We start from the raw sequence: 18,458 nt of genomic DNA on the forward strand, positions 1-18,458 counted from the left end.
TGTAGATCTCGAAAAGGTATACGACAAGATGCCCAGAGAGAAGTTTTTCAAAACACTACAATTAGATGGTTTAATGTTACATCAGGTGTGAAGCAAGAGGGCGTTCTATCTACTCTTATGCATCATCTATATGGATCACTATGAGCATTAAGCAGAGACATAATTATTCACAGGTGACATGCCTTTTATTCACAATTGGATGCAAAATAGAACACCAAGATAAAAAAAAAAAATGGAAGGTCCGTCATTATTGCGATACTCCTTGTAAAGCTAATTTGATGGAATGGATTAGGGGGAATATGCCTTTCTTCAGAAGGTGGTATCTTTTGTGGGGCTCATGATTTGAGTCTTTTAATTGCAAGATGTACTCTGCGGTTTTTTACTTCCAGAACGCAAAGAACGTTCATGAGAACATTTCATCACAAGGTGAGTTTAATAGTCTAATGTTTTTTGGGGGAAGGGGGCATCATAATACGCTGGCCTCATAGCCTTACTTGCTTTGGCCATAATTGTAAGCATCCGAAGCCAGTGGTTTAGAGAAAACCAAGAGATCATCGTTACTTCCGTTTAACTAATGAATGTGGATTTTAAAACAGAAACAAACATCTGATGTTACACTCCAACTTAGTTTGTTGTAGGACCAAAGTTTCACTCTTTAGACCTTCCTGCACGTGCTCCATCATCACTGCAAGGCAGAGCATTATTATTGAGGAATCTACTCACAATATCTGTGGATAGGAAGTTCATCATCATCAAATGAAAGAATTTAAGGAGTTGGCATCTAATTCATCAACCCCATGGGATTTAACGATCTTCTAGAAAATTGCATTTATCAGAACAACAATCTGAACTGCATGGAAATTAAATTAGCAATAGGAAAATATTTCTGTGTCAGAAACAAAATGCTAACTTTTCGTATTTTGTGATACAGAATGCTATTATTATTGACATGAACACCCGATAGTCTTTATTTTTTATTTTTGCTTCTGGGACATTAATTCAATTAAGACACGCTATGTCAATAAAACACGGCGTTCTGAAAAGATTTTATACGGAAGAAAGAACAAAAAACATTGTAATATATCAGCAATCATTGCATATTACATTGGACTACGTGGAATGATGCTAAATACATTTTTTTTCTTATTTATTGTAATTGTAGTAAAATATACAACATCTTTAATTTTGGCTGTTTATCATTTTACAAAATAAATCTTTAAAACTTTAATTGAACAGTACTCAGTTGAACTTTGCTTTTTGTAACGAAGAACCTTGATGTGCTGAAAAAAAAAAAAAAATTTCCATCTTAAAATTCCACGGCCTGCCATGCATGGAATCCAACTGATTTGATTCTAGATACAAAATTCTTACGGACTAATTGTATTTATAAATGAGATTTACCATCTAAAATGGCGATTGTTTTCAATGCATAATGTATGGAATATATATATATTGAAAGTTTATTTTTCACTTGGTTAGACTATAATAAATTTAGTTTAAACCTTTATCCATGTGTGAGCCAACAATGTTTGCGCCTGAAAGTATCTTCAGGACTGAGGTAAGGTGGTACATAAATTGAGTTTCTACCTGAAATCATGTACTACCTCACCCCAGTCCTGAAGATACTTTCAGGCGCAAATTTTGCTTGCTCACACTTGGATAAAGGATTAAACTAAATTTATTATATATATATATATATATAATTGCCATCGAAGTCAGATAAAACAAGTTTTTATTTATTTATTTTTTAGCGTGTACAAAAATAAAACATCGGTACATTTTCTTACTGCTGCGACTAGTCAAGGTCGAACTGATCGTGCTGTTTTCTGAATGCAATTTTTGTTTATCGGATCCTTTGTACTCCCCAACGACCTCGTTATATAGCTTACACAACTCTGAAACATCATCATTACAAGAAAGAAAGAGATAGACGGTCATATCTTCTGCAGTTATATTGTATTTACCAGACTTATTAGTTTGGTAAAACTACATCGATCTGTAGGTCTCTCTCTGGTTTCTAAGCAACAGATCCCTAAAGTAAAATGTGCCCTTGTTTGTGACACAGGACATGGAAATCCCTAAACCCCTTGATGAATTTATTTCGGAAGCAATAATGTTTTCATTATTAGCACATTAAACAGTGTTGCTCCTGTCCAGCAGCGATGTAATTGTTGTTAGCAGATGACAATGCATCATTGTTGGGCAGACGACTGTAGTTTTGCTTCATTCTGGCTCATTGTGTTTCAGTTGTTTGCTAGTTTTAAATAGACATTTAGAATTAAAATTCACTTCGGGTAATATTAGTTATCTTAAAAATAAGGTCGTCTTGGGATTATAATAGATTCTCCTACTGGAAATAGACCTACTTCAGCTTTCGTGTGGTTTAGAGGTTATTTAAAGTTTACTTCCACGGATGTTGACTTGATACTAGAAAGATAATATTCTTGACTAAACCGACATTATTTATAAATTATACCTTCCAAGTTTATCCTACAACAATAACAATGATAGGGAATACTGCAGACGGTCTGGTTGGAGATTTATGACTATCGGAGAGAAATAGAAGATGCTGTGATTGCTTCTTACATCGCTTTTTCTTTATATCATCGGTCAAGGCCTATCCGAGCGTCAATAAGAGTTAGTCAGCTTTATAAGCGAGCTACGTTATTGTATTTCCTTTTGAGACGGCCTCACTCAGCTCCTGGGAGATCGGACGGGGTTTTGTTGCTATGATAGAAGACGCGGACCGCTCTTGATGGTCTTCGGAAGATAAAAGAAACTTCTTAAAACACAGTACCGTTTTATTATTATTATTATTATTTTTTTTTTAGATTCGATTTTTTTCTTGAATTTCTCGAACCCCCTGTTTTTCTATCGTTGCCTTTTCACCTTTGATATGATTTTCTGTTATGGGCGCATGACTGACGATATCAGCACTCCTCATGGCAAAACTTTGCACTCATCAATACGCGTGTGTTCCCATTGTTGTACACCTTCGAATAAAAAAAAAAAATAGAATAATCAAAGAAAATGTGTTGAATGATTTGCAATTCTGATTTATTGCATAGAAAATAATTATTACCAAATATGAATTACCATAATCTTAATCTACGTACTTTGTGGATTATATAACCATGTAAACACATAAAAATGTAATGCAAATTATAAGAAAACTGTTATTTGAAAACATTCACAAATATTATTATTGGTTCAAAATATTAGAATATTTCCAATTTTTCAGGTTCGTTTTGAGGAGAGCATAGAAATAGCATATATTTCAGTAGCTGCGGGAATGACTCGTGTGTGAAGAATCGTTTGAGCGTGGATTTCAGTTAATCCCTTTCTAAACAGCGGTCGAACGAGTGACGTATCGGAAGCTAAGGCGTTTCGTATGGTGAGTCTACACAAAGAATGCCGAACTCAAAGTTTATAGCTAAAGAATTGAAGTGTTCTCAAGCAAGCGTGAGCAGAGTATTGAGACAGTATTCTAATAACCGGAGTTTTCAATATAATCGCTATAATAGCGGTCGAAAGGTAATAACTACATCAAGAGATGAGAGGAGATTGATGAATATCGTGAAGAAAAACCGCTTCCGAAGTGCAATGTATTTTCAAAGGAGATGGGAAGAACTAGGCACGAAAGTGTCTAAATCTACTTTGAAACGACTTCACAAATGGCGTTTTTAATCACGTGTTCCTAAGACGAAGTCGCTTATAACTTCCAAGCAAAACGCAGCTAGAGTGCGATGGTTTAAGCAAAGTCTGTTGTGGGGTCAAATGGACTGGAAAAAGGTTTTTAGCGATGAAAGTTGTTGTAGACGTCATCAAGGGATAAGTGTTTGGCGTCTTAAGCAAGAAGCATTTGATAAAGAATGCATTAAACGTTCGATGAAATTTGAAACCTCTGTCATGGTATGGGCTTGCATGACTGCAGTGGGTCCAGGTGGGCTGTGTATTGTGTACGAAAGGATCAATTCCAAAGTGTACCAAGAAATTCTTGAGCACTTTATGTTCCAGCATCGGAAGATTTGTGTGATGGTGATTTTCTTTTTCAGCAAGATTCAGCTTCTTGTCACACTTCCAAGACCACTACTAGATGGCTCAAAGAAAGGCAAATCAATGTAATTCCTTGGCCAGTAAACGCACCAGATCTAAACCCCATTGAGAATTTATGGGGAATTATGAATAAACGTCTTCAAGAAGTTGCCCCAAGAGACAAAAATGAACTTGTTTCTAGTCTGCAGACCATATGGGTATATTTTGATTAAAAAAAAAAAAAAAAAGACTGCGAACCGTTTAGTAAATAATATGCCCGACCGTTTACGAACGGTCATAAAAGCTAAGGGGGATGCAATCATGTTGTTTCCCTTTGGGGCGGCTCGTGCATAGGCACTGCGGAACTGCAGCACCCCAAATGTTTCTCGATATATAAATATATTTATTTATTTATATTTGCTTGTAATATTTACTTTTATCATCAACAATCCTATACCATTCTCTTATTTTGTATAAAAAATAATAAAAATTCATCTTGTAGCACTTAAGAGGGCGAAAGATGCTAGCATCACTTTGTTTACCACAGTGTCATATTGCTACGCGTGCAAGCATAAGCACGTCATAGTGAGATACGAGTTATTAGCCTAATGCGGCGTTGTCCGTCGCGCATTTCCACTGTTGTTTATATGCAGTTTGCGCCAGTAGTAGAGTGTTCGTAGTGCTTATCGTGTTTACTCCGTCCTTTAAATATTTGTATATTACAATTAAAGACATAACATTTGTTATAGTAATTTTTATGTAATTTTGAATTATACTAAACTGTGTAATTTTATCAGTAATAAACAATATTTTTTCATGGAAAAACTTTTATTGGGATTATATTGATCAAGTGTATATAATAAACAACTGTTATACCAACTAGTTTCACCAACTGAGACCGTTGGCATCTTCAGAGTACATAACTGATGTAAGGCACTAAAAAGTAAAAAACTGTTACAAACTAAAATCAACCGATTCCAATTATATTAAACAAAGAACAGAGCGCGTACAATACATTCATAGAGCGTGGATGATCTCACTTGTTGCTATTTAGGAACGTTCTATAGTTGGCACTATAATTCAGTTCTGGCGAGTTGAAGGATCTGATAAGGGTCTTCCAGATCACGGACAAGATTAGTCCTTGGTTGGAATATTTTTTCATGTTTAGTTTTTTTTTAATTTTTACCATAATTTTGATATTTTATCCAAACACGTATACACTGTACTTACAGCGTGTATGTATATTTCGAAAGTTGCAGCACCCCCACGATTTCAATCCAAGAACCGCCACTGCTTTTGACTGTAATTTTTGCTAATTTATTTTTGCATTATTCTAATAGTTTGAACCACGTTAAGAATTATTCTAATTTTGTGAATGTTTTCAAATAACAGTTTTATTATAATTTATATTACATTCTTATGCGTTTACATGATTATATTATCTACAAAGTATGTAGATTTAGATTATGCTAATTCATATTTGGTAATAATTATTTTCTATGTAATAAATTAGAATTGCAAACGCTTCAATACATTTTCTTTGATTATTCTAATTTTTTGATTCGGAGGTCATGGAGGTCATTTGTATAGTCATGGCCTTGTAGTTTACCTCCGGGAATTCCGGTGTTTTCCTTATTCATGTAGGCAGACAGCGAACTTCATTTTCCATATTTCCATTCTCAACAGTTATTCAGAGTGCAAATTTTTCTTTTAAAAATAAACAAACTTTGACGTCATCGACCTATTTACTGCGCGGACAGAAACCACACAGCAACCGAATAATTAGGAATAAACATAGGTTATGTGGCTTCTCTCTTATCCTAGACGCTGTTAAGAGTGTCTTACAGCACGAGATGTTTTTATTGCACTCCTATATCTTCTTCATCGAGACAAGTGTTGGGCTGATAAAGCGCGATTAGCACGTGTCAGCAAAGATAGTGTCGGCAAGGATTCCCTCATTGCACGTTACACAAACTCATTTTGACGTGCTAAATCTGTTAGAAGAGTAATCTTTAGCTGTTTACAAGAATGTGTCCATATCGTGTGACGGGCCCTGCCCATTTCATTAACCCCGTCGTCATTTATATTTTTCAAGGCCGGAGATCGTTTATAATTTTTGACACCAAACTATGTACGTCGTTCATTTCTTGACAAACGATATTCGAAAGAAAAAAAAACCGTTCTTTTATTAGGAAAAATGAGTTTTATATAAGTATTCTGTAATTTGTGCGTTAACACATCCATTTTTTGTATCACCTAAAATGACGTCACAGTGATTGTCTCGAATGAAAATGTATAGACCTTCACCATTTACAAAAATCTTTCTGCTATTTAGTGATTAAAGGGATGATCATTTAAAATGCAGTTTTTTTTCTTTATTTTGCATCTTATTTTCGTTCTTTACATTCACATAAGGTATTATATTGTAGTCTAACTTATTGTTACCCGTCTGCTATGCTCCTGTTCCTGTTGTCGTGGTAACAGTAGTTTATCATTGTTACTAGAATAATAAATGTGCTTAGTATGAAAGTTTCGCGGACAAGGTAATCAGCGTCATGGTTGCCATGGTAATATCTTCTATCTTTCTTGTCATTGTTTAACTGTTAAGCAGATGAATATGCTTCGTTGTCCAATGATCTTTTAGGGCTTTTCCTAGTATTTTCTTCCCTTTGTATAAACTGACAGATTTTTGTATGGAAAAAATGACCTTGAACTACTGCACATCGTCCTCCATTATAAACGCATTCTTTTTTTTTTTTTTTTGTTTTTATCCCAGGTGCCTTGCTCAGGCGACACTCTGTCGATCCAGAACGGCGACGGGGGACTTCCGCCTTCCATCGCTCTCTCGATGGGTGTCTGGAACACCACACTACAGCACTTATCCACCGAGAGCTACAAGGGGTGAGTACAATTTAATAATAATAAAAAAAATGAAAAAGCACTTAAGTTATTGGCTTCAAAATAAGTCACGTGGTTCAATAAAGCTTAGAGTTTTTATAATCAATTGACAATCAATCAGTTAGCAATTGTGACACAATTATTTATTGTTAGTTCTGGATCATATATCTCCGTTCCATTGATTTTGCCAACAATGACCAAAGGTAACCAAGCAACCGTGGACTATTACCCGGAAGTAGCCAAGCTACTATTACCGGGAAAACAATAGTCGATGTCTTTCAAATAAATCTTCTTATTGGCCGTTAAGCTTACCCTAATCTTTTCTTCTAACAACTCGTTCATTGTTGCCCCCCTACTTCCCTTCTTTTCCAACATTAAAAATCCCAAATACCAGTTTTAGCATTTATATTAGACAAGTAAGGTAGATAACCTGTTGCGCCCTCTGCCGGCATGTTATCCACCCTCTAATTGTTTTCGAAATGACGTTTATTCCGAATGAGTAAGATTGAAAAGAAATGATGAAAACTCGTTCGCTCTGCTGCCGTTATTACATAAATCCTGTGTGTCGAAGCGTCATCCACCGTAATAGAGCCATTTATAAAGTCAGAATTCAAACCGACTACTTGTTAAAACGGTCTAATTACTCCATTTGTCATAAATTATACCTTAGCGACTTCGTTTGTGTGCTTTCAAGTCGCACGCGATTATGTTTTATTTTAAAAGCAACTTATTTCCACTTTGCTGCAAAATTATCAAAAGTCGCGTGCGTGTATATAATTTGGCAGCACTCTTGACAAACGTGTGCTCTAAAAGTCGATAATTCCGCTGAATTATTTCTAAATTCTACGAAAACAAACATCATAATCAAAAGATAATGTTCTGCATTGGTGTGTGCACGCATTAGCAACTTCCAAATTTCCATATTTAATAAATAATGGATTCTAGAACGAACTTGACTTTGTTTTTAAGCCATAATTGACTTTGATTGGTGGTTGGTCGAGTATTAAAATAAACTATTCTCAACGGTCTTATTCGACAGCCTCATTTCTTTCCTGCTCGTTTTCAGTTATTAATCCAAACCGTTCTTCTGTAAACGTGTTGCTTCCCCCCCCCCCCTCTTCCCCAGTTAAAGAAGAGGACTAAAAGAAAAAAGGGTAAAAAAACAATATTTCAATTCAAGTGAGATTTATTTGCTATCGTAATCAAATCTGTGCTAGTTATAAGCTGTTTAAAATATGTGCCAACTTCAGTATAAGTAGAGTGAATCTGTCGCCCAGCAACACCGTTCCTTCCACCCTTATATGACCCGGGTATTCAATACAATCCATATCTGCTGTCAGTAACCGTTAGGGTAAATGGTGCGTGTTTTCCGATATTATCATCGTCAGCCTGCAATAAAATAACATAAAAACTATTTGAATAGTATTAAAATAATACTAAGTAAATTCCACTGTGCCCACATTAAAAACTTTTAGGTAGTTTTTGTATTAAAAATATCCCATGATAAAATAATGTGTGGACATAACCAGTGGTGAGCTATGGAAATTTTAACCAAGGACTCACATCGTCGAGGGGAAAAAAAAAAAAAAAAAAAAAAAAAAGCCGTATTTCACACAAAAACTTTTATTAATACAGCTTGTGCACAAATTTCAATCAAAAAGAGTATGAGAGGAGAATCAACCTCTAAAGGCTATCATTTTTAAACAAATATTAAATATTTCGTGATCTAAACATGAAATATTTGCACACAATCAACTGTGTTCATTTATCTTATATGAGAAAAACATGTTTTAACTATAAAAGTATAATAATAATAAAAATAAAAAAAAACAGAATGAAATCTTTTATAAAACATTTAATTGGCTACTGGTTTTACCATACGATTGGCTACCAGAAGGGAGAAGGGTAAAGATAGCGCATGCGCATATTTTATTTTCAAACTTGGGCGCATTCGTTATTGAGGAGTTGGAACAATAATTCCAAATAATCTATACACTGCCGAAGAGACTAATTTTTGTTAGGTTACCGTATGAATTTGTCGCTTAATATGTCTCAAAAAAATTTTTTTTTGAAAAAATAAAACGTGAACAAGGGGCTCGCGCGAGCCCCTTATAATTCACCACTGGACATAACTCTTCCACAATGAATTAAGTACAATTTGAAGCATTAAACTGAAATCAAACAACTGATACAGCAATATACTAGCTCACACTGATTTAGGGAAAGAGCAATGTAAAGGGATTATAAGGCGTATCGTACTGATATAATAACCTTTGTGTATTGATTACATTACTCGCCATACAACCCACTACTAGCCTCTTATTATAATCTACTGAGTAGCTAGTCTTTATAAAGTTATAATGTTTTTTTTATTAATTTATTAAAAATGAATGAAAATGCAGCCAAAAAAATAAATAAATAAATAAAACCGCTTATAAATTTTTTTGCAAGTTTATTCATGATGCTAAGCACTCCAACCAAGAGTTAAACATTGAACAATATTTTTGTGTGTCCTTTGTGTGAGTTAGACTCATTGGAAATGCCATTTATGTAACTTCGATTTGATTATCTCTCTCTCTCTCTCTGAACAGCCAAACTTGTCAGAACATAGGTTGTTTAGTTAACTCATCACAAGAGCACTGGATTCCCTTCTGTATTGGAATATTCCTTGATAGGAGTCACAGTTATTGTAAATATATTTCGAAAATACATCGATATCATGTAATCAACACAGAGTATGTAAAAAATGTATGTAAATATCTACATGATTTTTTGCGGCTGATATGATTACATTGCTGTATTAAGTTTGTATGTCTCCTTAATAATAACTACACTTTGTGTTGTTTTTATTCACTCTTTCTCTCCGGTATTATCTTCTGATTCAGCCTCATAAAAAGAATCACAAATTTTGCATTTATTGCAGAAGTTATATTTGTAAATATTAATTTGGTTGATTCTCTCTCTCCCCCCCCTCCTTTCTGGAACAATTTACATTGAACTAAAACGGGGAGAAGGAAGGAGGGATGTGCTTGATTTCTTGATAAACAGAAACCACGTGACTTCGAATTTTAGACTGAAAAAAAATGTGATAATCTCAAACTAGTCACAACGTCCAACGAGTGTCAGCATTGATGGGTGGTTTGAAACTACGGATGGAATGCAGGCGGAGCAGTTTTGTGCACAGACGTGAAAGAAAAGAAAGGGGTGGTGCCGTTCATGATTTCGAACCGAGAAGTTCCCATGAGGCAAAGAGTCCCAATAAAGGAAAACAATTCTTTAGTTCGTTGAAAGGGAAATTGGCGAAAAGTTCACACAAGAAAAAAGAAACCATGGAAAACACCCCAAGCGATAAAAGAAGGGAAAGATCGGATTCCCAGAAAGCTATAATGAAGGTAAGAAGTACGAAGAATTGCGATTTATAAAATCCAAAATCTTTCTCTACTCGGCAGTCATTTGTATCTACAAACATAATTTTATAATTCTAATATCTTGGAGTGTACCCTCGTCAAACATCACTTCCTTCGTTCCCCATTTCTATTAACGTCGTAGAACTTATTACTAAAGTTGTAATGATTTGCAACATGATTACATACGTTGCAATAACCAAAATTAATTTCGGTTATTGCGGCGTATATTCGTATTTGAATTATTCCCAGACATCCCTAATTCGCATATTCGATTGGAATAATTACTACGTAGATGAGTTAACCGAATTAAAACAAGCCACTGCGCGTGCGCGAAACAGCATATTTATTGCAGAATTTGTTCCATCTCTTTGGAAAATTAAAGAATCGTCTTTCTGATGAAAGCGTAGTTGGTTGGTTCACACTCTTCTGAAATGTGGAGCTTCTCATAATAATTAATTGGTCAAGCTCGCCATGTGCAGGCTTAGATAAACAGCTTACCCAACTTATTTCGCTATTTATCTGAAACTTATGCAGATATTTATGAATAGCACGAATGTGGTTCGTTGAACCTCAGTTTATTTACACAGCGAAATGGTGCATCAGCGGTATTACGTTCTACTCGCCGGAATAATCCAAACTGTACTAGTCCGATTCTCGCTCGAAAGTTATGAATGATACGGTACACCCCACAAATGTCAGATTTGCCGTCAACTTTAGTGACTGTTTGCTTCCTGTAAATTGTATTTAATTGCTTTGCGTACTCATCTGAGTGCTTGAATATCGCCTTCATTAAACACGAGACTGGTATCATCCGGCTTAATAAATAAACCGTGTGTTCATATACGGATCTCGTGTTTACTTCACTTGATAAATACGTAATAATGTAGAATAGAAAGAGCGGTCAACGTGCATTTTTCAGCTAACAGACTTTGGATTCAGATTTATTTCCAATCCAACGAGTGAGTAACTTTTTGCGTTTTTCATATTTGAATTTATTCCCAGACATACTCATTTTATTTATTGCATTTGGAAGAGTTGCTTAAAACCAACCTTCCTGATTACACGGACTAATAACCTCAATTTCTGTGAAATCCAGAACTGCAAATGAAGACTTCAATTTTTATTTTCCCCCCTTCCCCCCAGAATTACGTACTAGAAGAGGTTTAGTTTGATGAAAAATTGCTGAACGCTAGATTTAAAGAAATAATCTTTGACCAAAATAATACTCGGGCACTGGAATAAACTCGTGACACTTTACGTAGCTAGTTACGCTATTAACAATTCAAGATTAGACATTATTCGTAGTTTGTACTTGCGTTTTAATGTAATCATTTTATTCATTTTGCTTCATTTACAATGCTGTATAAGCTTTACTTCCTTCTGTCGGATTATACTATAATGTTGAAGACCTAAAGGTCTTATTTAGAGAAACTTGCAGTCCCAAAGAAACTTTTTGAAGACCGATCCGCTTCTTCACATCCCTTAAAAAACTGGATATGAAAACCATCATCCTGATTTACGCCTCTAGGGAAACGCGTAACAGGAGTTTGAATCTTGTTTCAAGTTAAGAGAATGTTTGCATGTTTAAGTGAATGTTGTTCGGAGTTATGGCCAAAGCAACTAAGTCTCTGACGTCAATGTTTTAAGTCTGTAAATTGCGTTCGTTTTGGGTGATGACAAATTCCAGTTTCCGGGAGGGTAACCCTCCACCTCGTATGAGACCGGCTAATTACATTTGAAAAGCCATGGAATCCAGGACTACCGACTGAGTTACGAAGGATCTTAACTGAAAGTGAATTCTATGACTGCGAACGATTATTCTCCCAAGAAATCGGTTTTTACTTTCCCAAATACAAACTAACTGGAAAACGCAGGCATTTAAGACTCAACAGTAGCTAAGAGCAATAAGACTAATATTTATTAGTTAATCTGTTAAATGTGCGTGTTCCGTTATTGGTTTGTTTTTCGAGAGTAACAACTTTACCTCCTTCTCAGAGAGAGGAGACTGGCTAACTCAACTTCCGTTGAATGAAAAGGTCTTAAACGACCCTCGAGTCGCAATCCGAACCCAGTTCGTACTAATCCGAACGTCGTTCTACGACTGTGCCACGAACGCTCGAAACCTATTAATGTAGACACGTTGCACAGTTTTCTTCACTAAATGTTTTGAAGTAGTTTGATCTCAGAAAGAAAGATTAAAATTAATACGACACTAATAGTTTCAAAACTAGGTTTTGCGAATAGACTGCTGAATTTATGAAATATTGCCTATTTCATTAGATTTATTAAAATGCATAATATACTCTGCCACCTAGTATACTCATTTAGAATTGTTGCCATGGGAACAGACTAGAAAAATATAGCTTTGCTACCAGGAAAACGTGTTATGGTAACATGAAAGAAAAATGCTACAACCATCTTATTTAAACAAACGAAATTTATTATATAAATATACCCCCCCCCAAAAAAAAAAATTGGAATACGATTCCCCCTTCCCTTCCCTTCTAATCTGATGAATTTTCTACATACATAACTGGTAATTCGGTTTAAATTGATCATCATTTTAACGTCCTTTGTAGGATGCATTTGTCATGTGATCAAGGTGTTTCAATGGCGAACCGAACGAAGGAAAGTGAATTCATTCATTCATGGGATTCGGCATAACCAAGGGAGGGGAATAATGCTGCGCACTTCGTTGGCAAAAATTCAAGCTTCCTCTTACTGTCAGCCCCCTAATTAATAACATTTGGAGATCTGGAGGGAGGGGAGGAAATACTTTAAAAAAAATCACATCAAATGACACTGGAAAGAGATCGTGGAAAATATAAAATGACTCCACGATGATTGCATTGCAAAAATAAAGGGAAGGAAATCCATAACAGAAAGTACCTTTTTAGATAAAATAGCCCTGGGGGATGAAAACAATAAAAAAAAAAAAAAAAGGCTTTGCTGTAAATTGCACCGCAATAAAAAGATATTTAGATTCCGATTACAGATTGGCTACGATCAGAGATTATGAACAACAAACGTTAGATCCAATTTTCTGAAGAGAGAAATCTTACAAATTGAAAGTAATTAAATTAGTATTTCGTATTTTCAACACATCGAAGTTTTTTTGCATTTGTTTTTAAGAATTTGGTTACCGCACATCAAATTGAAGCAAGTAAGTATCTCGTTGATTACCTCCCGGAACTATATGAAGCCTCTATGGAATGATTTAGTTCTTTGAATGGCCTCGTTTATCGCTGACGTCGAATTTCTGCAGTATGTGACGAAGGGATACGCCGTTAGTTTAAAATAAAACTCGTGAAAGTAACGCTGTCTTCTCATGAGTCGATATTTCCTCGAAATTCCATTCTTCTGTTTATGGTGGGAACGGTAGCGAAGGCTTTTAACCTTCATACCAGTAAAAGCGTCGTCAAATTAGAACGAGACTCGCTCGTAAATGTTAGAAATCGAGGAAAAAATTGCCTTCAACAGACTGCAACGTGAACATTTTATTGTGCTTTAAACAACCTCTAAACTATTCCTGTGAGGCGTTGATAATCGGCTTCCATTCCAGTGATTGTCAGCATATTTGTAGCGATGATATCTGTTTAATAACCATTCGATTTGTTCTTTCTTTTAAGAATGCGATGAATAGTTCACCAGTAGAAGACTTCTGACAAACGTAACAGCAGAGTTTCATTTCGAACATTAGGCTGATCTTTTAAAATTTGTTTCTTCAGCTGTGTTCACGCGTTTATTAAATTTAGAAAAACTGAGATGAAGATTTTAAACTGCATATTGTCGGGTATTTACTCTTCAAAGAAGAATGCGATTCTCTCAGCCTACTATATCATGAATAATGTTTTCGTTTTTTTTTCCCCTCCATAAAACTCAATCTAAAGAGTAGAATGCCTTCATAACTTTCTGAGATTCATAAGCTGTGAGGAGAGGAAAAAAGAAATATTCTACATTTGATTCTAGCTACGGACTATGACGTATCTATATTCTGTTTTTTCAGCCGATTCCATGTTAGTCGATCTTTGTTGGTTGTTAGGTCTTTCCTACAGTAAAAAAACTGCAGTTCCACTACTCTAGAAAAACCAACCACAAAACTCACAAGTACATACAAAAATACTAGTTAGGATTAGGAACATTGCATTGTGTCCAGTACAATGTGGAAGAAACGCAACCTCTGTGATATTGAAAAGCTTGAAGACTTCCTACTGATTTCCCAAAAACAGTGTTTAAGCGTGCCTGCCGCCTTTAGTTCTAGAGTAGGGCATCTCAGGTGCGGTTCGCAAATCGACTTGATTGAAGTAGTCCGCTCATTAGTAGCTGAAGTGTGGAAATTGCAAAATAAAAAATCAAAATAAGTTTTTTAATAAATGTGAATTGTCTTCAGTCTGTTATTTTGAATTTGCCGTCTAAGTTGTAATCGCAAATATTACCAATAAATTTAGTAAGTGAAACTTTGAGGTTATACAAGGAGAGCTGGAAAGTTGTGATAATCACCACGAAGGAATTGACATATGACTGACATGTCTTCTTATATATCCTAAAAGAAAAAAATAATAAGTTATTACAGTTTGAAGCATGGCGGTTAAAGGATTTTAAGGTTATATCAGTTGCTTTAATATCATTTCTGTTTCAGAGGTTTTCTGTCCCCATCTTACATATACAGGGCGATAAATTATGCAAAACCCTACTCGTTGAAGACTCCTCGCTTCCCTTTTTTTTTTTAATGTATGTCGCTGCTATGTATGTATATATATGCATATGTAGAAAATATTTTACCTTGGGTATACTAAATGTTAAAGATGCCAAGCTATTTTAAACTTGGTTTTACTCCATTTCCCAAGCAAGCAAACAGACAAATAAGTCAAGTTTGCGCCTGCACGTAATGCAAGTCTAGCTGACCCTCAAAGTAGTGCAAGTCAAGGCAACTCATGGTAAAGGTAGAATAATATTCTACCTTTAGTAGAAGAATAAATATTAAGAATAGTGATCGGAGCTTATTCTACCTTTACCACAAGTTGCCTAGACTTGCACAACTTTGCGGGTCATCACCTAGACTTGCAATATACGTGCAGGCGCAAACTTGACTTATTTGTCTGTTTGTTTGCTTGGGAAATGGAGTAAAACCAAGTTTAAAATAGCTTGGCATCTTTAACATTTATTATACCCAAGGTAAAATACTTTCTATATTTATATCTCATCCTGAGATTTTTATTTAATAAGGTTAAAACACTTTATGGTAACTGGTTCTGGTAAAATACTTATAAGCTCTGTATTACTAAAATCTTGGTATTTCTAGCCTGGCTCCCACTAATGAGACCTTGATAGGGGTCGGAACTGGTGGGGGCTGGCCTTGAGAGGCTCTGCTTGGGGATAGGTCTTTGTCTGTCTCTGAGTAGGGCCACCGCTGAGATTATGGCTCTGGCTGGTGGTGGTGGGGTGAGCCTGCCACTGGGTAGAGCCAACGCTGAGAAGTTCATCTCGGTGATGGGGTGAGCCTGTCACTGAGTGGAACAACGCTGAGTTGGACGGTCTTTCGGCCACTATGGAGTGGTCTAGGGATCGTCTTAATTTTTAGAGAGGTCTTCACTTAAATACACCTCAATAATGGTCGAAACTGGTCTGGGTAGTGGCCCCTTGCCTTTAATACATAGCATCATACATCTCAAGGAGATGGGCTGTGCATTAAGGGTAAATATGAAGAATAGCGATCAGAGCTTATTCTACCTTTTACTATGAGTTGCCTTGACTTGCACTACTTTGAGGGTCAGCTAGACTTGCACTACTTTGAGGGTCAGCTAGACTTGCACTACTTTGAGGGTCAGCTAGACTTGCAATATGTGCAGGTGCAAACTTGACTTATTTGTCTGTTTGCTTACTTGGGAAATGGAGTAAAACAAAGCTTAAAATAACTTGGCATCTTTTAACTGATGAAGTATTAGAGGAAGTGAAGCAAAAAATAGTTGCAGTTGCAGCTAAAATAACAAGATACAGTACAAGCAAAATTCGATGTTTCGCGCAAATCAGCACCAGTTTTACAAAAAAAATTGATTGCTGCAGGAATGATAACCTTAAAGAAAATATAAATACCAGAGACAAAGAAAATGCACTAACGTTTTTGAAAAACCTATGGGACAACCCTAAGAGGCACAATAACAAGACAAAATGGATTGAACAAATCACGAATGAATCTCAAGAACGAAATGGACCAACTGAAAATAACTGAAATGGTTCAAAAGCAAGCTAAAAAAATAAAAAATTGGTCAACACCCGGGAAGGATGAATTACATGACTAGTTGGTTGAAATATCTAACAGGCTTATATGAAAGACTTGCTAACCAATTTTATGATGTTTTAGAAGGAAAAAGCAAAGAAGAGTGGCTCACAGCAGGGAAAACGTTTTTAATCATAAAGGTTAAAGAAAAAGGCCCAAACCCAGAAAATTTCCGACCAATAACCTGCCTGCCAACAACTTTTAAGCTACTCACAGGCATATTAGCTGATAAAATATACAGCTATCTTAAAGCAAATTCTCTTCTCTTCTCCCAATTGAATTTTTGCTGTTACCTTTTTGTTCAAGAGGCACAAAAGACCAATTGCTAATTGATAAAATGATTCTTAAAAATTGCAAATGTAAAAAAAAACCTCCATATGGCTTGGATAGATTATAAAAAAGCGTTTGATTCGGTGCCTCATCGTTGGATTTTAAAATGCACAGAACTGTTCGGTATTAGCGAAAACGTGCAAAAATTTTTGCAATCCAGCATGAAAAACAACGTTGGTTATAAATAGATAAAAAATTTTCAGATGTAAACATAAAAAGGGCATCTTTCAAGGAGACTCATTATCTCCTCTATTGTTTATATTGTCATTGATCCCCCTTAACTAGAATTTTAAATAAAACTGCTCATGATTAACAAACTGCGCAAAGATATCTCGCCTTTTATACATGGACGGTCTGAAGTTGTACGCAAAATCAGAGAATGAACTCGGATCGTTGCTTAACACTGTGCACATATTCAGTCAAGATATATCAATGGATTTTGGCTTAGACAAATGTGCAATTGCTGGAATAACAAGAGGAAAGTTTGAAGATATGAACGAAATCGAGCTGCTCAATGGTGAAATAATCAAGGCAATAAAATTCGAAGACCGCTACAAATATTTGGGAATTTTAGAAACATCACAAATTCTGCACAATAAGATTAAAGAAAGAACTAGAGCAGAATACATAAGGAGTTTTCTTAATCGTCTTAAGTCAATGCTTAATGCTGGAAATTTGATTAAAAGCAATTAATTCCTGGGCCATACCTGTTCTGAGATATTCAGCAGGTATTGTTGAATGGACTCAGCTAGAGATGGAAGATTTAGATCGAAAAACTCGAAAATTAATGACAATTCACCATGCCCGCAATCCTCGCAGTGACATTGATAAGCTATATCTATCATGCAAAAAAGGAGGTAGAAGATTATTACAAGTGAAGCAAGTTATTGAAGAAGAAAAACGAAATTTGAATGATAACCTGCAGCAAACAATGGAAAAATTTTCTAATTGAGGTAAGGAAAGAGGGGTTATTTAAACCCATGGAGACAAAATTGGAATACAAAACCAACCAAGTAAAAGTAAGAACTGAAAGATGGAAAAATAAGGCATTGCATGGAAAATACCTTCACAGCATAGAGGACAGCGCTGAGAGCAACTTGACCTGGCAATGGTTGAGAATTGGAGCACTAAAGAAACAAACAGAATCGGTAATTTTTGCAACACAAGAACAGGCCATTAAAACCAACGTTATGAAGGCAAAAATATCAAAAATTCAAGAAGACAGTAAATGCAGATTGTGCAAAGAAAAGGAAGAAACGGTAGACCACATAAGTGGATACAGCAAAATCGCACAAGTAGTAGTGCGGGCACTTCTGACAAGATCAAGATAAGGAATCGTGACGTCATTGTGTATGACGTCATGGGTCTGGAATGTTTGGAATTTCCCTGTGGGCATATGTGTCACTGGCTTCAGTTCTTATGTTTTGGTTCGCGTATGGGATTATGGGTAATGATAGAGATAAGGATTCGTGTTGTGATTGGTGGTGCAGTTCTGACAAGATCAAGATAAG

At 35.6% G+C, this 18,458-nt stretch overlaps 1 protein-coding gene across 1 annotated transcript in view; it reads left to right on the forward strand.

Annotated features, from left to right (window-relative positions):
• The window catches only part of LOC150105438 (uncharacterized), a 458,416-nt gene that overhangs the window by 222,361 nt on the left and 217,597 nt on the right, over positions 1-18,458 (forward strand). The window contains exon 5 of the mRNA XM_090393963.1: positions 6,812-6,936. Within this exon, the coding sequence (XP_090250089.1) occupies positions 6,812-6,936 (125 nt within the window). The remainder of the gene's footprint in view (positions 1-6,811; positions 6,937-18,458) is intronic.

Source organism: Typopeltis vanoorti, chromosome 6 (genome assembly GCF_054136105.1).
Source record: "Typopeltis vanoorti isolate ZY-2024b chromosome 6, IOZ_Tvanoo_1.0, whole genome shotgun sequence".
Classification (NCBI taxonomy): domain Eukaryota; kingdom Metazoa; phylum Arthropoda; class Arachnida; order Uropygi; family Thelyphonidae; genus Typopeltis; species Typopeltis vanoorti.